Source organism: Habropoda laboriosa, unplaced genomic scaffold (genome assembly GCF_001263275.1).
Source record: "Habropoda laboriosa isolate 0110345459 unplaced genomic scaffold, ASM126327v1 scaffold65, whole genome shotgun sequence".
Taxonomy (NCBI): Eukaryota; Metazoa; Arthropoda; class Insecta; order Hymenoptera; family Apidae; genus Habropoda; species Habropoda laboriosa.
In genome coordinates, this window is record NW_017100254.1 from 1,413,967 (window position 1) to 1,438,178 (window position 24,212).

A 24,212-nucleotide genomic window follows, 5' to 3' on the forward strand; every position below is an offset into this window, starting at 1 on the left:
ATACGAATGATTATTATTACTATTATTATTATTATTAATTATTATCGAAGCATCAAAATATTCATAAGTTATATCAACCGTTTGTTTCTCGAACAATATATGTTTTTTCTATATCTCTCCGTATTAAAGCAAATAATAAAAAAATCTCTCAGTGAATGTTAAGAAAAAGATAAAAAAACGATAACAAAGAAAAAGCCCAAGGCTCTCTGGTTCTCCTCCTCATTGATATAACCCAAACACCCTTTTTTTTCTAATTTTTCATTCGTGTGATACATCCGAGTGGTTTAAGTTTGTACCCAAGCCTGTTTCTTGCAACTGATAATCATTTAAAGCGTCTGAACGATTGGAACTGAAAATTTCTATGAACTTACACCACTTGCCTTCTCAACTTCTTTAATAAATCTACATTTTTCTTTGTATATTAAGCGTTTTAGTTGTTTTTATGACTAGCTCGATTTATAATCACATAAAATGCTGAACGATACATGTGCATCGACGTTTCCTTACATTCAGGCCTCTTTTATGCATACGTCGCCACTGTGAAGATACAAGTATAGAATTGATTGAATCTGTTTTATAAACCAATGACAAAATAGTCAATCAAACAATTAACTTTTTATTATCAAGAACTTATTACAAGCCAAAAGACAACCTATATACAGCAACGTTTGCATAGAAGAGGCCTCATTGAGTACACCCAAATAAAAACCCAACAACAACCTGTACTGTCAACTACAACTCCAGACACCACAACATCATGACAACAGCGAAACCACTCAAAACAACCCCGTGAGAAACTTCTCTCCACGCAGTGGAGCTACTGGTCACGTTGCAGCAATTATCCATCGCATGTTCAAGAACCATTGGATAATATTCATTCCAAAAAGCCAATGCTTTGTAATCCACAGCATTCGAATCACTCATATCGATGTTTCTATCGATAATCAGGATCCCAGGCTCTTCCTCAGTGTATGCTTCCCACTTGACGTTGTTCAGTGATGGATTGCCAACTTTGGCAAAGCCAGCCATCATCATCATCACTACCTCAGCCATCTTCTTGTCAGCAAAGTTCCACTGAACAGGACTACTAGGTGCAACTGGAAGTCCCCATACAAATGGAAGTTCGAACATATGGGGTACACCAGCCCACTCAGGCACATCTTTAGTGACAGATTGTGTCTTTGGTCTATAATCAAACCTGTAAACGTATGCCACCTTCTCTTTGGATACCTTACCAGCCAACTGAGTGAGCCCAGCTGCGAAGTTCTTCTCAGTCTGTAGATCCAAGTACCTGTCTCGAAGCACACCCTGATCCTTGCTTGGAGGCTGAGGTTTGTAGAAGAATAATACCGCCTCAACTACCATCTCTGGCTTCAGCACACAGGTGCTATTGTCTTCTGGACTCTGGACCACCGACACAAATTCATCGGTGATCAGCATTTCAAAGTGGCTGTACGAAAGTTTCCCATCTGTGTTCCCTTTGCCCAGAGACTCCATGTAGGCCAATGCCTGTTCATTGTTTGTGTAGCCAACAAGCAAGGGAACAGAGTTCAAAGTGCCACTATCTAATGCATCTTTTGGATGCATAGGTAGAAACGGTTCTGTGAAGTTGTTGGTCTCGTAATCCACGATGGGACCCCAGGTTTCTATTTGTGAAGATTCGCGTACCAGGATGTTCACATCTACTCTGCGAAGACATTCCATCAGAGCTGCTGTAGGATGTCTGTAGCAGCCAAACTTGTCAGCAATGAAGTCAACTACTGGCAGTTCAGCTTGAGGGGATCCCACAGAGCTCACTGCATCTCCACTCATAGCTATGGCCTTGGAGAACTTGCCTCTACTCATGGGACTCACCAGGTGTAGACCTACACTTATAGCACCTGAACTGTGACCATAGATGACTACGTTGGATGGAGAACCTCCAAAGTACTGGATCTTCTTCTGCACCCAATCCAGAGCAGCTATCTGGTCAAACATACCATAATTGCCTGGAGCCTCTGCATCTGTGGTTGTGAAGAAGCCAAGGATATTGAGTCGATATGCCACTGTGACCACCAGAATCTGCAGGAGAAGGATATGATGATTAGATTGTTAGCATGTTAGGTTTAGAGATTCTAAGGAGCTTTTTTAAGAGGATGCGCAAGAGGCAATATTGTTAATGATAGGATGATAAGTGTTTCAAAAAATTACATGTTCCTTTTTTAGGGAGGAGTTAGGATTGTTTGATGATGAGTGACTGCAGGTGACTGCAGTTTATATTTTCTGAACCAGTTTTTTTCAACCTTCCATAGATCAGATTCGAAAAGAAAAGGAGAGCTTGAAAAGTTTTAGGAACATGTGAATGTTACGTCGACAGTTTACACTCCATGGTTCGTTCTGCTTCAGATAACAGTAACATGTTAGATAGGAGAATGTTTATAAGGTAGATTATTAATATTGTCTATATAAGATTTTCTAATTATATAACGTCGTTTTTACATTGCTTTGCAAGACTTATTAACGAGAGGTAAAACAGTGTTAGAAGAGAGAGAGGTTATAGTTAGAGTATAATGTAGCTAGAGTACAAGTCCCTAGTATTACTGTATAATACAATCGTTGTACGTTTATATGACAATTTTTAAGAGTCGTTAAACGTGTTCCTCCCACCCTCCGATAATGAACGCGCGTTAATAGCGTACCAGTGGCCACAGTTCCTTAAATTAGCATTTACAGCGGTACAATAAGGCATGCATCATGGATGAACCGTGGCCCCGTGCGATTCCAAAGGTTGAATTTACCTTGAAGCAGTTAGAGCACGCGAGAAACACCCTAATACCTTTCGATTTTCTGTCGACTTTCAACGTTCAACCCCCGATTGATTCAGAATCAGGGATTCTTTTCTACAATATGTACAAGTTTTAAGGTCAAGATTATCACTTGTCAATCGCATTACGCCTTTTTCCAATGTAAAAACCAAGAAACCAAGTTGAAATTCGTCATTTGTTAGACAGTATCTTAGTAGTGTTAGAACGTCCTTCTATTTTGAACAATTTTAAAATTGTATTCTTAAACTGGATATGTTTGAAACACCCTGTATATTGTAGTTTTGTAACGATTGTTCTATTATGCCTTAGGATCAGTTTTTTTTAGAATCCGATTATTATCGTATACGAACATTGTAATTTTTAATACTTTCTAGTATCTAATATATTTGTTAAGCAACTCACTTTATGTTTGGTGACAAAAATGGACGCGTCCCATATTGCTGGTGTGCCTGTGTTGAAGTCGCCGCCATGAAACCATACCATCACCGGCCATCCACCATCTGGTCTGTTTCCTGCACAAATTTCAGTCTATGCAATATATAAAATATTAAATAACACAATATATTCTACTTGTTCAAATGACATTTACATTTTTAAACTCCTTGTGTAATTTAAAATTTAAGAAACTTCATATTTCCCGCTTAATCATTCCTTTATGGTAAACTATACATACTCATAATTACCGTTTTATGAAATTTTTATTATCCATCGTTTTAAGAAACAATCAATGGAAGAGATAAGAAAGAAAAGCACTATCGAAAAATTTGACAATGACGTCGATCTCTAACGTGTTTCACGCTTGGAATTCGAAGAATTAACGAGGCTGCATTCAAGAATTCCAAAGATCGCGGGGAACACGTGCGTGCTCGCAAGTATGCATCCCTGTTTCCGGTCGAACCGGTAAATCGATCGTGACAGAATTTGCATACCGTCATTCGTCGCCGCTTTGAATCGCTTCGAGTGACCAAACATTCCCAGAAGACTTTCAGACACTTGAAGGAATTCTTAAATTACTGTAAAATCGACCAAATTTATTGTATAGAAGTTTTACAGGTTATGTAAGAATTTCGAAGATATAGGTTAGCTTGTCAATTGTATATCTAACCTTGTACAGTTGAAAAATTACAGAGAGTAGTGGAAATAAATTATTGAAAAAATATTTCAGAAAAAAGAATCCAAACGAATGATATAAAAACGACAGCGAAAATCTGACATGAATCAATTAAAGATTCATTGTATAAAAACATCGAAGAAGTATGCAATGAGTGCGGTTGAATGCGATCCGTCGGAAAAGCTGAAACTTTGATGAAAACAATACTGGTTCTGGCTGAAAGGCACGAAGCCCATCTGGCCGAGGGCTAGCGCTTGAATAATTAATTTCGGTAATTTCTTCCATCGGGACGGTGGTGTGTGTGCGTTGTGGCGTGTGGCCGATTTTTGAAGCGTGCCAAGGTCGAAGAAAATTCAGGCCATTGCACGGTGGGATGCTTTAGATGGCACGATATCACGGCAGACGATAGAGGTTCGGTAACCGGAAGTTCGGCCTGGTCTTCGTTATCGGTGGCCCCCTCTGATGGCGTCTGAAATGGCCAGGAATAGCCTTTCATAGGGATACAATCCCACCGCCACGATTCATTAGAATGCTTATCGTGATTGCACACGGCACGAATCTTTTTCCTGGTATACATCTGCTGGATTATTTAGCTGGTCTGAGGGTCTGTTTTTGGTTTTAGGGACGTCCCGTTTACGTAGGTCAAGAAAGAGGGGCATTTTACGAGGCTGGATCTGGAGTTTGTAGTTGATTTTAGGTTAGTTTCACCCAGATGTGGGAGATTGAGAGAAGGAAATGAGGTTTGAGGTGATTTTATAGGAAGTCTTTGTACAGATTGTTTGTTCAAGGGTTTTTTAATGATTTGATTTAGAAAGCGTTTGTTAATAGTGTTAGTTGAGCTTGAGATATGTGAAGTTTGGAATAAATGTTTACCAATTTCGAGATGTTATGTGGTTGAAGTTAGGAAAAAGGTTAAAAAGGTTTATCAAGTTTGAACTGTTATATTGTAAAAATTAGAAAGTATATTACAAAATTGTGAATAGTTGTAAAATTTATTGCGTTACATTACAAAAATTAAGAAAGAACATTTGAAAGCCATGAATAATAGTAAGATTTAAGATATTACTTTACATAAAGTGCTAGTCCTTAGTTTCATATCCTCTGACTATCAAATTCACAGAATGCCCACAAGATACTACAAATTAACTATGAATCACAGCCTTAAAACTACATCTCACACGTGATTCAACTACTCTATACATCCTAACCTCAAAAAGATCCACACAATAAAATACCTTTACCTATGAACTTCACTTAAGGGTTTAAAAATAACCTCAAACCTGCAAACATTACCCAGACATATAAAAACAACAGTCTTCTTTACATTTTACGATACGTTTCCTTGTAAAACAACATTCTACAAAAAAATTTGAGCGATAATTAAGAAATCACGCCGATTAGGGGACATTTGGTGACAATGGTGCATGAAGAGAGGAGGTTAGCCAAGACAAAGAGAGAGTAAGGGGGTGGTTTCGTGACCGGCCTCAGCAGTATCTTAACATCTCGACCAATCCTAAAAGATCGCGTGCCACGACGTGCGCCAGTTACTGTTACTCTTGCTTCTTGCTGTTTCTATATCGACCGGAGTCGACTTTGCGGGATCGACACGATTTCCCGATTCGCCGTCTGTGTCCCCTTTCCTATTTTCCCCCTTTTCGAGACGGCCACCGTGACACGCGTACCTTGCACGCGTTCGCTTCTTCTTAAACCCTCTACAGGGTGATTCGAATGTCCTATTACACTTATATCGTAAAATGAGAAAAAGAAAGGAGTATAATAATAAACGTGGATCCAGAAATTGTTGGGTTTTAGAAACATAACCATGTTAGGTTGCCATAACCTGATTTCATAGGAAATGGCAGCCATGTTGGAAGCCATTGATGTGTAAATGCCACAGGTTGAATTTCTAACCTAATTACGTGCATTAATTATGAATTCTGTTAGCTTCTGAAAAGTTTGCACTGTGGGAAAATGTGGTATCTTAGTGAGAATTAACGTTTGAATTAGTTTTATTGTACTGCGTGAGCAAAGAAGTTATAAAGTTTTATCTCTGTTTGCAAAAAAACGTGTAGTAATTGTTTTCTGGTGGTAATAATAAGAATCTATCTTTTTATTGAACTCCAGTGATGTCACTGATGTCTAATTTTTAGTTAGAATAATTCGCACTGCTATAAACCTGAAACCTAGAACCTAGGTTTACCTTCTTCTTTCCTAGAATCCTTAAAATAATGAAATTTAAAATTCAAAACAGTAAAATTGCCATCACTTAATGCATTTCCACTCAATGTAAGGAATATTTAGCAAATTGCTCTTTCTTTTGGCAATAATTGCCATCGTAAACCTGTCTCCTATGATTGATCTGTTTGATTCACAGTAGCACACGTGTTCCCTTTCTGTTACCTATCTTATAGATCAATCTGGCAGTCTTTACTTTCTTCACCTACCATGCAATTGTACAAAATACTTCACGCCCTTATCGTCTTCCTATTCCAGCCGTTTTCACATCTAGCACTCTTATGTCTCGTGCAGGTCTTTATAAAGGAAACTTTATAAGCGACCCTAAACGAATGTCCTCGACCTATATTAAAGAGACTTATAAAAATGGCCATATGATAATCTCGCTGGTGGCATTTATCAAGGGTTTTTCCAAACTACATGAAATTATAGTGTTCAAGTTTTCCTGGTTGATAATCGCTTGTTCTACCAATGTACTCCACTAATCTCTCGACAATCGTTGAACAAGAGCCATGTTATTACATGTCACCTGGACTGCAATCTCAATGTTGAGCAAGTGCTATCAATTAGATCAGGATTTATCTGTTTCTTGGAATCTTGCAAATTCCTAGAAATTTAGGGAAGAAAATGAAATTAAATTGAATTAAGTAGAAATATATAAGAATTTCAGCGAGAAATATTTTTCAAAGAAATATTGTTGTTGCAGATACAACCTTCGAAAGTTCAACTTTCTTCTTGCAATTTATGAGCACCAGGGTGCACGAGACAATCGAAATTAGTTGGAAATGATGCCCGTAATGGCGCTATTAGCTTAGTCCTTAACCGACATCCTGCAACGACGAGATTTACGTATCGCTGACACGCAGCCGGTCTCATTTATTGTCAATCGAGAAATTATTCTCGATAGGTCACCGTATATATTTTACATAAAATGTATAAGCGAAAATTGCGGTGAAAATGCTGCAATCAACCTGTTATAATATGGAAGCATATGTATATGTTTTCGTAGAGAACAGTCCAAATAAGGGGACAGCCTATAATAGAGACTATAATTGAGTGGAGTGGTGGGAGTACGCCACTTGGTGGCCTTGAGCTACGTTGATTTTAGACAGGCTGTACGCGAGCTCTGAAATGCTTGCACGAATACTATGCCAAGTTTGCAAATGAGACTGGAATTATTTCAATTGGATTCTCAATTCTTTCACCGATTTTTCACTCTACTTTAATTACATATATAATTTTTTAGTGTACATTAATCACATAGAAATCATCAGATTGTTAAATCTTCGTTTTTAAGTACACTCATGGAAACATCAAATTAATGATTCGGACAGCATAGAGAAATTCGAGATCAATTTTATAATATATACTTTCTTCCTTCAAGACTGCTTCCAAATAAAATATTATTAACCTAACCTAACCAAACAACTAACGCCACACCAATTCCTCAACTCGCTAATACCAATCGCTCGTACAGGTCTTTAAGTGAAATTACCACTGTGCACACGGCGTTATTAATTTTCCATGCAAGCGCGATAAAGAAAGGGCAGCTTTCTTCGCAAGTTTTTCCTCGAGAGACGAGATAGCCATCGAGTCACACCAATCGCGCGCGCGATACACCGCCATGAGAATAAGAAACAAGCCTCGGTGATCATCGTCACTCGCGTGCCTCGGCGAGTTAAATGTCCCGAGAGAGGAAACGTTGCCGTGTCGAGTATCGAAGGATTTCATCTGATCTTCATCGCTCTTTCAAGAGTTACGATTACTTGCGGGTTCTTTGTGTCGAGCGAGCTGTAGCGAACGCGATTGTAAAATTTTCTTTAGCAGGTAATGACGCCGCGATGCTAAGTGGTTAATGAATACTACGAGAACTGGTCGTTTCGAATGGAAAGTGGTTCGGTTATTTTTTCGATGGTTGTCTGAATGTCGGAGAATTATAGGTATTGCGTTGTAGTATCAAGTGGTGTAAGTGGAATTATTCTTCGGCAGAGGTTAATTGATCGTAAACGAAGTCTGTAATTAAAAGTTTATTATGTCTGGTAGCCTCGAGTGAAAGTATCGCTTGCGTAAAAATGTAAGGTTATGAACGAGGTTAATAATTTAGTATTTATGGTGGCAGGTAACTTGAAATGGAATTATACGGTCATGGATTAGCTCAGTAGTTGGACATTTATGGTATCAGGTGGTATACAATAGGATTATCTGTTGTTCAAAATTAAATACCCATAAATGGGGGTCAATAATTGGGGATTTATGGTGTTGGCTGATTTTAAATAGGATTATCCTTTGTTTAAAATTAAATGACCATGAATGGGGTTAGTAATTGAGAATTTATGGTGCCAGCCAGCTCTAAATAGGATTATCTTTTATCCTGAATTAAGTGGTTATAAGTAGGGTCAATAATTAGGGACTTATAGTATCAAGTGATTTTCAATAGAAACATTCTATAATGTTAGCTGACTACTGAATCACTGTTGCCAACAGCAATAATTTCATATTCCTAGATAATTCCTACTTGATTCAAAAATAAAGAAAATACTTGACAAATTTACAGAGTTGGTGGTGCTTGTTTACAATTTCTACTTCCTCTTTTTTATATTTTCAATTTATTTAATATTACTTTCACTTACCATCTGGTGCAAAGATGTTCAAGTACAGACAATCCTCACTGACTCCAGGATCAAGTTGATCAGGTGGTAGTAGCCTTTGATAATGTTTCTCATGCAACTTTAGACGATTTGTCATTTGTTGGCAAGATGGTGCAAATTGTGTTGCATTTCTTATACCAGTCCAGGAAGGAAGAGGGTCAGTAACAGCGGCAGAGAAGCGTAGTTTTCCTATTGGTGGTTGGGCGTAAGGGATTCCCAGATATTGTATTACCTTTTGATTTACACTTAGAAGTACCTGTAGTTCAAGCAAGAAAATCATTTTTCATATATTTATTCAAAAGCGAAAGTAAAATAAATAAACCTAATTACTAGAAAATTGGACAATTACTGTAATCGATTCTTAATTTTTAGGTTAAAATTATTTTCAAATATAACCATTCCATTCTTAACCTACAAAAAAATTATTACGAACCGAAACAAATTACATGTTATTTGCTCATATGATGAATTTCTAAGGAAAAGCTAAATCTTCAGGGAGATTTCTCGACGAAATACGAATTTACGTGTGACAAATTACGCCTCTATAGGCGATCGAAACTAATGTTACCAGGTGACTAGCAATCAAAGTTTCAGGTCGTTTGAACTTGGCATTATTAGGTTTGAACACAATGTAACAATAGTTGACTTATTTTTTCAGGCGCAATTAAAATTGCATTATTCACCGTTCACACAATTCTTCGTGATTTTTATCGAAACAACATTTCTTATCGTGCGAGCATAAAATTGCAACAAAATGGAACTTTCTCAAACGAAGCTTAATGCACACTAAAAAATCAATTGAAACACTTTTTAAACTACTAAAATATCTACTATTACAATACTGTGAGTATGGTAACAAAAATTTAACGAAGAACACATTTTTGATTAAAAATTTTATTTTTCATGAAAATAAACTCACACTACTATGGCATAAATTTAACTATTAAACTAATTCAATTCAAAATAGATGTTTTGATGAAAAAAGTTTCACGAGTGATTTGAATGTTATATTTTCCAGGAAAAGTTGATTTCATCGGAATGAAGGAGAATAATTATACGCGTGACTAAGGTATAGCAAGGTCGAGGAACTTTTTCTCGGGGCTTCCTTGAAATTACATCGTAGCTCGAATTTCAAGGGAACGTATGAAAAAATGGGGAAAAAAGCTGATCTATACGTATTAAAATTCATAAATGTTGGCCCAGTTAAGTATTCGTCATGCATATTATCTGCATGTACTTAATTCAAACAATTGAAACTTACGGTGCTTGCATGTTATTGTTCGTCACGCGGTTAAAATGTCAAATACTTATTCAGATGTAGCTTTCTCGTTTCAACGTTTCTATATGGGACAGTGATATATGCGTTTCTGCTATACTAGGCTTGTTCGTTATGCAGAAACGATGTTATTAAGAATATGAGAAACAGGTTCAAAGGGCAAATACGAAGTAATTATGGTTTGTGGTTGGGCTGGAGGTTTTTTTAGCAGATTTTACATATGCAAATTTAAAAATCAGAGAGAAATATTCATTGAAAAGGTTCTTTTAGATGTAGGAGAATTTTAACATTTAAAAAGAAAACTTCATTTTGCTATATCAGCAAATATTAATATTAAAAACCTGCTGTGATAGTTTTTGTTCCAAAAGTTACAATATTTTGTGCTATTCAAAAATTCTATTGTTTACAGTTGCAATATTACTGGTGCCAATTTTTATTCTAATTAAATAGGTACTTCCAAATTTCTTCTATCATTTCTTCAAACATTATTTATCCAATTACATTCTGTCTTAGTGAAATTTCTTTAAACTCAGCTCAATCGTTAAAAATATCTCTATAAAATCTTGAACCCCTGTATAAGGAGATCCTCACAAACTATCATAGAAGAAAATTCGTGAAAAATTCTGAAGTTCTTAAAATGAGAATTTCAACCTACAATTTGCAGTACATCTGAAATCCTTAAAGAGTTAAATCAAAACTTAAAGAGTAATTTCAAAGCTTCTCAAAAAGTCCTCATAAAATTTACACACTCATCATAGAAAGTACCAAATTTCTTTAAAAGAGAACCTCAACCTGTAATTTGCCGCAGGTCTGAAATCCTCAAAGAATTAAATCCATGGAAAACGTACTTCTACAACTCCTGAAAAGATCCTTCTGAAAACCCTAAACCCCAAAGCACACTAATGATCAAACAATACACACTTCCATCACCAGCCCAAACAACCAAACAGCACCTGCGTCCTCTCACCAGACACCCATACAACAACCACCCCATGCAACTCCATTTACCAATGCTAAAAAGAAACTCAAGAAAACTTTCCCTCAATCTCTCAGCAACCAACTTTTCAACTAGCTTAACATGAAATACCCAATAAATGATGGAAAAAGTGTCACACCTCCTTGCCAGCCACTGTTCCTTGTTCAAAGATCCTCACAAAAGGCTGTTCCCTGCCTAGACCTTGCCTCGCGTGGGTCCTCTGGGAGCGGATAACCGGTAAACCGGCGAAGAATTGCGGGAACAGCGCGAAAAGCAACCACGCGGAACACCTCATTCTGCAGACTGACTGATTTGCCACGGAAACAATCGGCGGCACGGGTTTCTCGGTTGAACTCTCGCGTGACCACCCTCGACCAGCTTCTCCTCCTCAGCTTCGGTGGTTCGAGGCCTGCGCTCTTTCACCTGCAACCCCCCTGCACTGGCAAAGTCCTGTTTGCTCGCCATGGGTTCGCCCCTTATGATGCATTTCGTGTACTTGAGGTGTTGTTTGAGTGATTCAGAAAGAGATGGATTTTGGTGGATGTGGGTGAAAATTGTATTTGAATGATTTCGTTGGATTTTGGAGAAATGGAGAATTAGAAATTGAGTCGATTTTTGTTGGAGGAATTCAGAATTGAAAATTCAGTAGATTTGTGTGCATTGTATCTGTGTTACTAAAGTGTTGATTTTTGGGAATTAAGAGTGGATGAGATATTGAGTCGGACTACTTAAACTGTTGTTTGAGTTGGCTTAATATTTGAGCCACTCAGAAGCCAAAATGACTAACTCCATAAAATAAAATTTATCAAATTTGCTTCATTTATGAAAAATTAAGCACCAAGCATGTGCTTTGATACTAAAATTGGAAGAATATAAAAAATTGGCGTTAATCATTTTGACTTCAGAATGGTTCATTTATTACCACAACACATTGGCTTAATGTTTATTCAACTTTTATACGGCACAAGATCAGTGGTTAAGCATCACGCAAGAGGAAATGAAACTAAAACTAAAATTATCAAGATCGTACTGAAATTGTTTACACGCTTAATTTCTTCATAATTCGGGAACCAGGTAGAACCGTACCCAATCCATTTGCACGCAATACAAAATATTTATTGCGTAATTTATTCATAATTCAGAAATCAAAAAGCACCGTGTAAAATCCTGTTTGCATGTAATAAAATTACTGGAAATATTTATTGTTGCAATAAAAAATAAAAAAAGGGAAAACAGAAAATGAAACATAGATAGAACGATATTTATCTGCTGAATCGTTGTCACATCCATTTAATTTCAGTTGGAGACTTATCTACGGTGGAAACGAGAGTACCGATACCATTCAATTTCTTAAGTAAAACTTTAACGGAGGTGAGGAACGTTTATTTTCAGGCTAAGATACGCCGCGAACGATAAGAAGAAAAAAGGCGGAGGTACGAAGAAAGGAGTGATTGAAAAGTGTGGCGGTTAGCGTGACCGCAAAAATCGAAGGAACGAAGAGATAATGAACGGGAGCATTATGTAATATGCGCGTCCGATATAGGTGAAAGGTGATATTGTAGTTTACGGACCGAAGGCGGCCAATTAGGCCGATGAATTCAGTGTTGAAAAGATTCGAATGCACAAAAAGGTACAAACTGTCATACGTGACCTATAAAGTCCTCCATTCTATCGAACAACGTCAGCGTAACATTTCAAACTTTTTGTCGTAATTTTGAGACACCTTGTGTATTAAAGAACGAAAGAAAACACTAATCAGGAGAATTTTATTAAATAATGTCAATCTGATATTTCAAATCTTTTTCCCCTTAATTTTTAGACACCTTGTATATTAGAGAACAAAGATAAACGCTAAAATTTCCTATTCAGAACCGAAAGTTGCAATAGTCTTGTAATACTTACCCAACCTCGCGTAATTTTTGCCTCATTATGCAATTATTTCCACATTATTCAATCTTATCAGAAAATGCAAAAACGAATCAGAAATTCAAAATAGCGCGGGTTATGGGTATAATTCACGAAGTTACGTGTGTTTTGGCAACAACGATTTTTCTGTTAGGTTCAGGTAAATTGACCAATGTGTGTTTAAGCGGTGATTTCAGTGGATAGAGTGTCTAAGTGTCCTTGAAAATCGATATGGAGGGTCTTTCGCCCCGGTGGCGTTGCAGCACGCTATCATTAAGATGCGATCTTCATGCGAGCGTCACCAGCTAGCACGACCTTGAACGTGGTGTCGCTGAAAAATCTCCAGAAAGAAAAAATATTATAATTACACCCTGTATCAAGGGAGAAAAGTTTAACGGGCGTCATGGTTGATAAAACTGTCGAAAGATTTATGCACGATTATCACGTCAAACTTAAGTAACAAAGGGCTGTTGCACTTGAATCTTGGGCACCATGTTGACAGTTTTGATGGATCTTAAGCGCATGCACATTGAGGTTAAGATATTGTAGCATTGTTTTTTCGTTTCTTTATTTATTTTTTTGTTTTTATCTGGTTCTGGCAGAGATTTGAACATTAAATATTTGGATTTTAACGATTTCACCTTGAGAAGCTGAAACTGTTAAGCTGTGGCCTTGAGGAATGAAGGTCAGTAACCTTTGCCCTTGGAAGACAGGTCGATGAACCATCGTCTAAGACTTGAGATCAATAATACTTACCTTGGGAAGTTTAAGGTCAATAATCTTTATTCTGGAAAGCTCAAAGTAAATAGTTTCTTTTTTCGAATATAGAATTGTTGAAATTTAATAACACTGTGATTGAAATTATGCGTACATAATGTGGTGTCTCAGGAAATGCACAAAAAATATTTCACTCAATTCATTTGAAATGGGAAAGACACGCAGAGTATGAAAATGTGTTTTATTTTATTTTACTTTAAGAAAGATAGAAAGAGAATTTTATCCATATTTAGGAAAGACTGATTCAAGCCATTTCAAGACCGTTGCGCCATACGTTGCCTTTAGGAAGTTTTTGTGAGCACCGATGGTAAAAAGATCTCGCTGTACTATCGGTAACCGAGTTCAACTTGATGAAGAACATTTTACAATAAATAGAAATAAACGAAATATCAAAATGCCAATCCTAGCACCATTAAAATTTGCGTGCTTTCACGCAATGAGAATTAAAACTGAAATTTTTATAGCTTGAACTGTGCCTACTGTATTAATTTATACATTGGTATATTAAGCAAATATATTTAAAAATATTCAAACAGTACATTATAGTTGAACTTGACTTTATGAGTTTTAAATTACGAGTGTCGAATTGAAGTTAATTTTTAATAACTTCGTCTGCACATGCGCGTTCGTTGAGATTCAACAGTGGGGGAATAGAATTCGTGTCGGAGGAAGATTACTGTTAGTCCATATACGTCTCCTATTCGAATGTTCATGCCGCGGTCAAATCTATTTGCGAATATTTGTTTAACCGAAAATAATGCAAATTATAGGTAATTTACATTAAACAATTACACATACATATTCTCTTAGTATGTACAATATGTTTTGTAGTTCGTTTACAAACGTAATATTCGTCGTACTTAATCCCCGAATATCTTCAATTGCTACACGAAGATTAACTTACTGTTTTAGATATATTGTAACCTAATATCTTGAGAAATACAATTCTAATCTTTCTAATACAACGATCGAAGAGTTTAGTGTTAAATTATCTCTACTATATACTTCTATTATCTCTAGTATTTCAAAGAAATATATACTTCAAACTCTATAAACAGTAAAACTTTGAACAACTGCGTCGCCATATTGTGACGTCATTCTTTTCACAGAAAAAGGCGGTTATTTTATTCGAAACTTCATATTGCAAAATATTAAATTCTCACCTCTGTTTCAATCTACGACAAATTTCATAAGATAAACATTATAAAGAGTAACCATAAAACTTCCATTTCGAAATCAACCAATCGCGATCAACCCGCCGACACTCGACTCGTTCAGCCACAGCTCTCAAAACCTCCAATCAAACGACATCACCTCCCCGTCCAATCGCAACACTTCACCGAACAATTCTTACCTCTCTCAATCAAAACCATGCATCAATTCGCTCAACGCTTGCAGTCGTTACGTATCAGCCGAAAAGCTACGACGAGCAGCGCGCGGGAATCCCGGGAAAAGGCGCAACAAGAAGCTCTATATCAGCAGCAACGCAGACGACGGGTGCACTGTGAAGGGTTAAAAATACACGCATATTCGACGGTCCTAATTCAATGACCGGCCGGCGTACGGCGATTTACATGAACGGCGGTCGACGGAGGAGGCGAGGACAGTCGGTGCATTGAGCAGCTCGCGGTGGAACGCGCGCGTAGAGAGCGGTTGTGTGCCGGCTGTTTGCCGATTCGTTGACTCGCCGGCACACTCGGTCGACTCGGGTCGAAGGCTGCCGCTCTCTCAGTCTGTCTCGCGACCGCGTGCAAGGGGGATGTTGTTCTCTGCTCTTCCTTCCGTGATACTGACTCGAAGATCATTTTACCACACTGATCATTGCGTTTCACACATGACGGATAAATCGATGCCGCGCGCGATGTGACGTGTGTAGGACGGATATCGTTGGACACCATAAAACCGTATCGGTATTGAGGGAGATTCTGTGGCTTCCTGTGCTCGTCGCTGGACCCAGTGACAACCGGGAGAGAAGGATCGTTGGTTCTGTGTGAAAAGTCGCGGGTATTTGATGCGAGGAGATGGGCAGCGAGGCGGACGCAGAGAGCACGGCTGCCAACGCCGTGGATTCGGATGGATCCGTTAGTTGGGAGGAGTTTTTCGGTAAGCTACGTTGTTTTATTTTTTCTTACAGACGAACGTCTGTATCACTACCGAAGCACCTCGTAATTTACGTTTGTTAAGTAGTATTTGATGTACGTATGTATGTGAGTTCGGACACGTGTGTGTATGTGCGTTTCATCTAGCATGGATGATGTCTTTGAGAGATACAATTATCGTCTTCGTAGGATTTAGGGTTTTAAGATTGATATTAAATGGAAATACGGTATTATTGTTATTGTAAGGCTTCGATATGGTGTTTTAAGGTTATGGATGAGCAACAGTTCTCAGGTTTCTGCAACGAACTTCGAAGTTGGTGGCGTGCCGGTTTTTTCTCGCGGGCACGTGCGTCGTTATTGTGAGGGATCATGGGAATATTATTGCGAAATATAGATTGGAACATTCGTTTTGTAGACAGAACGTTCCACGGACAGAAGTGATACGTTTCGATTGATATTCGTATATTTTTTGTGGTTTGTTGATGTTTAACGAGGCAGACGAAATTGGTCACGAACGGTGGCGAAAAGAAAACGCCAATCATGACGCTTGTAAACGATAGTCGCGTGTTCATTGTCTCTAATGCAATCGCGCGTCTTGTCGCCAGTGGATAATTCGCCTTGTTGTCGGGACGAGGGTAACTCGAGAGGAAACGTAAATTGAAAAAAGGAAAAAGTTTATATCGTTAGGTTTAATAAAGACACTTTAAGAATATTAAATATGAGGAATGATAAATGTAGATGGAGAAAATCTATGTTTTTATCTAGGATAGTCAGGCGTGGTAATGTGTAGTTTATGTCGAAAAATTATATTGCAATATCAAGATTTTTCAGTAGAATGATTCAGAATTTATCTTCTTGTGAGATAAATGTTCCCGATTGATAATACAACATAGAAAATTATACTTAATATAAAAATGGTAATATCATAATACAAACACTTCAGAGTTATCATTTGTCAGAATTGCACATGTTTGCCATTTATCTGCACGTGTTTTATATAGTTCTTGTCTTATGAGAAATATGTCCTTGTTGGTAAGGCAAGAGTTACCCAGTTCTTGAAATTCAGAAGAACTTCATAGCGGAATGGGAAGCGCAGAACGGTTTAGAATTTGCTATTCTAAAGTCTGTCAGCACAATGCTTGAAATTGGTGGTGTAAGCAATTAGGTTGTATAATTGGTAGAAATCATACATTTTTTTTTATATGTGAACTAGTCAATATTTGTTTTTATACCTGAAGTACAAAAGTTCAGTACGTAAAAATGAATTTCATCGCCGACTACAATTTTTATAGAAATTCAGAAATGATAATGAATACTGCATTGAATATTGTACTTTACGAGCGATTTGATTTGTCCGCATACGTGAAAGTGAGATTATGTAGTTTCTCCCTTATCTGTGGATTATCTGTGGAGTTTCCAAGATGCATTCGATATAGATTTTATAATTTTTTTTAATGCTTCCTTACAACTTTACCTCTCCCGTTTCCTTAAACCAGCTTATTCAGTATGAGGTTTATCACTTTTTCACGGATTATCGTGTAACAGATCGAGAAAGAACGGAAAATAAGAATTAATATTTTTTTAAGAGTCTGGACGTTTTAGCGGAAATCTTTTAAGGAAGTTGGAAAAGTTTTCGGTTTTTCTTCAATTAGAATCACGCATTAGGAAGGAACCTGTAGTTCCGACATCTTTTTGCTCTTTTTCCGTTTCCGTCGATAAAATCGCTCGGCGAATAGCGTATTTTATTACGTGAATACTGCCGTGATCGGAACAAGAGAGAAACCGTTGGAAAGAAGTGTATCGATACCAATTAAGGATTTCCCTAAAAGAAGCAGAGCGATAATCACTGTTGCTTACTTTCTACTTGTAAAAACTGATAATAAATATCACCTTGCTTGTTCTTGACTCTTAATGTACTCCTAGACGGCGGTATTAATATCTAAATTTCTTCAAATATAACAATGTTTAAGAGGAAAAAAAAATAACTAGTTTCTTCAAAGATGGCGGACAACCTTTCCCCTACTCTTGCCTTAATAACTTAATAACCTAACCTCTCGCTAACTGCATGTACTACACAAAGATTGAATATTATTTGCAATGTTACCATAAAATACGTTTCAACTTCAAGAATTCAAAGTTAGCCATTTTCCGTGAAACACCCTGTAGATGATGTCACGTTTTCAGTACGTGGAGTTCTTCGTGATTCTGTGATCTATCACCGCGAGGAAATTTCTGATTTTCATTTGCATGCCACGGCGAAGAAGCGTGCTCGTGGATGCACGCGCGCGTACGATAGCCATGAAGAAGAGGCGACTACTCGCGAGACAAGTGTGGCGAACTTAAGGATGCGACGTGGTGCACAAAAGCGTATTCTCGGCCAGTGCACGCCCAAAAATCGAGCAACCGACTCCCTTTCGTTCCGTCTGGATTTTTATAGGACCAGCCAACCGGGCCCTGGAAATTCAACGTAGCAAACGGGCACACTCATTACGGCGGTTTCTAACGAAACCTCTTGTTGAAGTTTTTGAAAGCTTGTTCAGTAAATTAATTCACTTTTGAAATTTTTGGAACGGGAAATGTTAATGAGTAGTGTCCATTGAATAAAACTACTTGTTCCTGATGCTAATGGCGGTTTCTATGAAACTTTCTTTCGAAATTGCTGAAATCTTGTTTGATGGAATAATTTGCGTGTAAAATTTCGAGGCGAAACAGCATTGGTGGGATTTAAGTAAATCATGTATGGGATCCACTAAATAAACTTTTGCTGTGTGCTCATGAAGGCGGTTTCTATGAAACTTTTTGTACGAGTGTCTAAACTTCTTTAGTCACGATAATATCAGGAGATATTAATGGAAGTTAAATTTAGTGATTCAAGGTTCGTTTTCCCGTGTTCTCATTTTCAAAGAAAATCTGCCGTAAGGTTTCTGTAATTCGCACGAAATCGAGTCGATTATCGAAGGTCATTCGGTCATAACTTCACAATTACATTTCGCTTGACGTTGCAAGTATAGGATGACCCTTTCAAAATGGCGGCTTCTTCTCGCAATTCATTAACATTCCTCGTCGAACGGTCGGCTGACGGATAACATTCCAGGATGTGTGACACCTGGGTCACAATACCTACGGCCCTGCGATCGTGTGGGCTTAGTAAAGCGTAGGCGTATCATGCTCCTCCGGCTGCATTTGTAACGCCAAGTGCCTTTGCGCGGCGAATATACTCATAGGTGCATCTACAGGCTGATTCACATCGCGCCTCGATGCGCGTCCATTAATCCTGCGTTTCGAAGCCGATGAAGATAAGGCGAAATATTATCTCTAATGCTTATTGCTGGCTCATTTGTAACCGGTGTAAGGAATACGTTTTATCGTTCCTATTATCGTGCACAGGCTGATTCACAATTATGTTTTAGATAACGTATACTTGTATTTCAAATACTAGACAAACTTTCAAAAGATATTTTAATTAATTTCTATATAAACTAATGTTTGTTGATATCCTTATTGTAAATGAATTCAAATTTTTTTATAGGGAATTCATTTTTGGTGATTCAAATTTTTTCCTTTCTCTTCATTTATTATACATTGTTTCATTTTTCCGAGGAGATCTTTCCAATTCCTTTCATTATAGTAAATTTAATTTATTACAGTAGTTTCATATTTGTGGTCCAAATTTTTTCCTTATTCCCTCTTTCTTTTTATTTTAATATGCTAACCCAATTATCTAACTTCGACAATATCCTTGGACCTTAGATTTCTCTATTTCGCTTTATCACCGCTTAAGCAAACCTGAAGGATCGTTTGATAAATCGAATTTAATCGTGCTTCCTTATGTCCTTTCTTGTGCACCGGTCGTAAAATGAGTCACCTGTATACGCACATTCGGAATTATACTTTTATGTTACAGCGCTCTTAGAAAGAACTCTTTTTACGAGTCACTTGTACCTGCTTTTCGTCACAGTTTGCATAGGACCGTGTCGGACAAATTCGTGCGTTTAAACAGAGAGATCAGGCGGATAGAGCGCACACGGAAGAGGCAACCTGTATCACGCGACGCGGTTGAGAACAAGTGGGCGACGCAGAGGACGTCGGTATTCATGTGGTAATAAGATTAACGGCGGATAAAGGAATAATTGCTGGAGAAATAGTCTCGTTCATTGTTCATTCCAATGTACATTGAGATAAATTATCAACTGGAAGTTTAATGAAACAATATTTTTCATTAATTTTTTATCAACTGATCACCCGATAGATTCTTGGAATCTTACAATTGAATTTAATTAGTGGATAACTATAAACTCGTTTATTCGACACTTTGGTGAACGTTCACATAAATATTTGTATTAGTCGGTGATAAATTAGTCACCCGGTAGATTTATAAAATTTCATAATTGAATCTCAGAGGATTGTATTGTAATTTTATGCGCTGTAAATGCATCTTTTGGTAGCGTGATTAACGAGGAGGTGTGTTTGCTTGTTGGGGAATTGTGAATTGGGCTTAATATGTTGATAATTGGATCTCGTTACGTGTGTCGCGGTATAATATACAGCCCCGGAACGTGTTAAAGTTAGGAAGCCTTAGATGTGAATATTCCGTGGCAGGAGACACGACGTTTACCCTCTATCAGCAAAGGGTTACTTGAACCCCTAATGAGGTTCGTGTATTATGTTTCTTGGGGATGTTTCTATATGCGAGGTGTCTCGCGTAACATCACCCTCGTAAATTTGAAACATCTCACCTCGCCCAAAAAGTAATTCATTTCAAACCATTAACAAATTATCTACGTCAAAATTCTGATACTTGCCCTTAAGGCTGGTCTCCATTTAAAGTGTTTCATATTATAGGTCCTGCTAACCTTAACCTCCATCTTCACAATCATTTCCTCCCTATTAATATATATAATTACTTGAACAATCATTTCTTATATTTAAGCCTGGTTTTCACGGATAATCTTTCTAATTATGGATACTATACACTATTTAGTATAACCTCAAATTGAAAAGGAAATAATTTGAAAACCGGTATGAGAATTATTGTCTTAATACACAGATACATTCGACAATTATTAAGGCTGGTTTTTATCAAAAGTGTAATACTAAATTATATAAACTGACATCATAATTACCATGGGGTTTCATTGAACTCTCAGACAGTCTGCACATGGCAAGGAAAAGGCATAGAGTCCTGGTGAACTCTCGGTTCTCCGGAATAGCTTGTTCCGTCGTCGCGTTCACGAAAACGTGCTCGTATGCGCGCGGGGATCGATGCTCGTCCAACGAGACGCCATTGAACTTGATTTCCCGACACCCAGGTCCCCGTGGTTGCACGTGCAGAAACTCCAAAGGAGAACGGCGTTGCCCTCGACGCTGTCTCACGTATTTCCAGGCCTGGGATTGCATATGGATCTTGAGAACGGGTCGAGCCTCTTGCGGATTTTCAGCGTTTCTTTCCTTTTTTTTTTTCTTTCTTTCTTTCATTCCTCTCCTTCTTCTTTCACGAACGTGTGCTCCTCGTTATTCGTCGAATCTTGGTCGAATAACGAACTTTCACTGTCACGAATGTGAGAATCTTGGAATTTAGTTTTTCTTTCCGGAGAATTAGTGCCAGCCTCATTTTCATGATTTTTGGAATCGTTGCTTTGAGAATTCCATTCTTTCGGAAATTTGTTTTCCGCTGGGAAATAGTCTCGTTTTAGTAACGTTTGGAATCGTTGCTTTGAGAATTCGATGTTTCTTTTGGAAATTTCTTTCCGACAATTTTTGGAATTTTGGAATTTTTATTTCTCTTGCTTCGAAGGAATCTAGAGTCAGAGTGAAAATTAGAATTTCTTCCAATTGTCCAGCTTTTTGTAAGTTTTCTTCATTCTTTGTCTTCTTCGGTACGAAAAAAATTCAATTTGAAGATAACGAAGATAAAATCGTAAGCAACTATCGATTACCATCAGATGGTGTTGAAGTGTCAATTCGTCGTGTAATATTGCGATATGTCGATCGAGATTCTTGTCGAATTAATTAAACGAAATAGAAGAGATAGGAAACGCAACTATGTTTCATAATCAAGATGGCAGAGAAATCATTTTACATGCGGATTTGCCCATAGATCCGACACAATGGCAAAGAAGGAGGGCTATTAATTGCGTGGAAAGTCTGTTCCTTCGAACTTCATTGCTTGTATTGTTTTGTGGTTACTTATAGCTTTCGCATGTACATTATTTTACGTAACTAAGATTTCTATACTTGAAATCCAATACGCTGATTATAGTAGATCGAGTCGATCTGGAACCGGTGCGTCCACAACTACTAACATCTAAAAATCGTTTCTCCTTTTTCAATTTGAAAAATACATCAAATATTTTCAAATTTCAATCGCCATTTTTATCTTAAAAATTCAATTTTTTAATTTACATTCGTATTTTAATTATGTTGAATTTTTTTATATTTGCAAGCTTTGCAGAAGTGTCAAAATTTCCCAAAATTCATTATAACTTTTTTGAGAATATCAAAATTATTTCCAAATTCATAGTAACTGTTGTCGTACTTTTTAATTACTAAAAAAATACTTTAATCGTTATTAAATTGGAGTAACGATCGATTGTATTAGAGACTTCGAGCTTCGTGTAACGAATCGTGTTACGAAAAAGTTCTCTCTACCAAAAAGAAAACGAAGCAACGACGATGATAATAATTATCTAAACGGAATCGGGGCACATCCTTTTCCTTGTCTGTAATAAACAGTCGCGAGAGCACGTTGCACGGAGGATGTTTACTCGCTCACGCGACACGTATCTCTCTGGCTTTTTTAATGCCATTCGCCCACATGTTGAATCATACGAGTATACACGATATCATTTTCACGCGAAAATTATCTTTAATCAACGTTCGCTCGTCATTCTTTCACAAACATTTCCAATCTTGGTAAAATTTCTCACATTCGAACCTTATACTCGACACTTTTTATTGCAATTGAATAATTTCATTCTAAAATTTTCAGCTTTTTTCTTCCTTCTCAGATTCCATCTTCCATTATATCGACTATGATCCTATCTATTAAATTTTCCAACAATCGAACTCTTCAAGTTACCCAACAAGAAATCGATAATCCTCTTAAAGTAACATTTCTTCTTGTACTATGAATTTTTTAGTATTAATTCAGTCTGCATTAATATTACAATAACTCCGTAGGTTTTAAACACGAAATGCTTCCAATAATTGGCAAGGATTCCACTATTCCTCAAATTGCCCATTATTAACCCGACTATTTTATTATTTTAATTATTATTCTCATGCTTCGAAAACTGTAGAATTTTTAATATTAAAACAGATTTGAAAAGATTCTTATCCAAACAATTTTACTGTTATTATTTTTATTATTACCTCCAACTGTATCTCTCGAATCAGTCAACTTTTCGAAATGATGTCTCGCGATAAAAAAAATTCTTCCGCGATAACATTCATCACCTTGATCGACGTTTTTAAATCAAACATCAATGGACTGTTTGCCCACTCGTCGGTCAATTCCGCGTCGATCAGGCATTCAGGTACTACAGTTAGACCGAATCGAGAAGCGGGTTGTTGTTGGCATGGTGTGGCGAAGGTGAGGTGGAAGAAAAAGCGGCTCGGTGTCGAGCGACCCACGCTTCTTAAGTCCACAATTGACTCGCGCGTGCATCCAATATGGCTGATAAAACCGGATCTCCGCCGTGAGGGGTTAAAGCCGGCTGCTGCCATGTACGTGGCAAAAGCCGATGCCTAATGTCGTTACTCGTTACGATTCCCTTATATGTAACATCCAGCCCAGGATTGAGATAAAGGTTCGTTTACACTACGCTTCTGTGGCTGTGGTTGTGGCGTCTTCCATGAGCCGCTCGATCATTCTGTTGATGAGGGAAAAATCGTCGAGTATAGGACCCTCTTTAGGTTAGAAATGGGGAGGATTTTGTTTCAAGTTTAACCGTCCATTTGGGAAGAAAACTATCGCGAGTTGCTCTCGAGAGTGAAATTTATCAGTGTTGCTAGCGGCGGAGAGATTTATACACAGTTTGAGAATACTCTCGAGAGCAACTATCGCAAAAGAACTCTCAGATAGACATTTACCCTTTGTTCCCCTGGGTTTGTTAACCGTGATACCTTGAGTTACTCAGGGCTGTAAAACTTGGGTATAGTCAAATTATTCGAACATTCCAAGTGTTTGAATTGCGCCGAATATTCGGATTTTCGTGGGTGTTGAAGTGGATTCCAAGTGTTTAGAGATTTTATGGTGTTTCAGTAATTTTTGTTACGAAAATATTGGGAATTAAGGAATGAATTATTGTTCTTCTGACTGGTGACAGATTTTTCCCGAGATTCGGATCATTCCACGCCAAATCGATCATTTTTTGACGTCG

General features: G+C 37.5%; 2 protein-coding genes across 4 annotated transcripts in view; one reads left to right on the plus strand and one right to left on the minus strand.

Moving 5' to 3' along the window:
• Positions 1 to 57: 57 nt before the first annotated feature.
• LOC108572219 (carboxylesterase 5A) lies at positions 58 to 11,345 on the minus strand. The gene is made up of 4 exons (XM_017934418.1): positions 11,190 to 11,345; positions 8,781 to 9,054; positions 3,207 to 3,316; positions 58 to 2,061 (listed from the first exon to the last, which is right to left on the minus strand). Exons 1-4 carry the CDS (start codon positions 11,343 to 11,345, stop codon positions 733 to 735), a joined length of 1,869 nt encoding a protein of 622 aa, XP_017789907.1. The 3' UTR covers positions 58 to 732.
• A 3,784-nt stretch (positions 11,346 to 15,129) lies between these two features.
• LOC108572484 (pleckstrin homology domain-containing family G member 3) overlaps positions 15,130 to 24,212 on the plus strand; it is an 88,223-nt gene continuing 79,140 nt past the window's right edge. For all 3 annotated transcript variants that reach the window (XM_017934728.1, XM_017934729.1, XM_017934732.1), the window contains exon 1: positions 15,130 to 15,835. In XM_017934728.1, the coding sequence (XP_017790217.1) occupies positions 15,754 to 15,835 (82 nt within the window). In that variant the 5' untranslated portion in view covers positions 15,130 to 15,753. The remainder of the gene's footprint in view (positions 15,836 to 24,212) is intronic.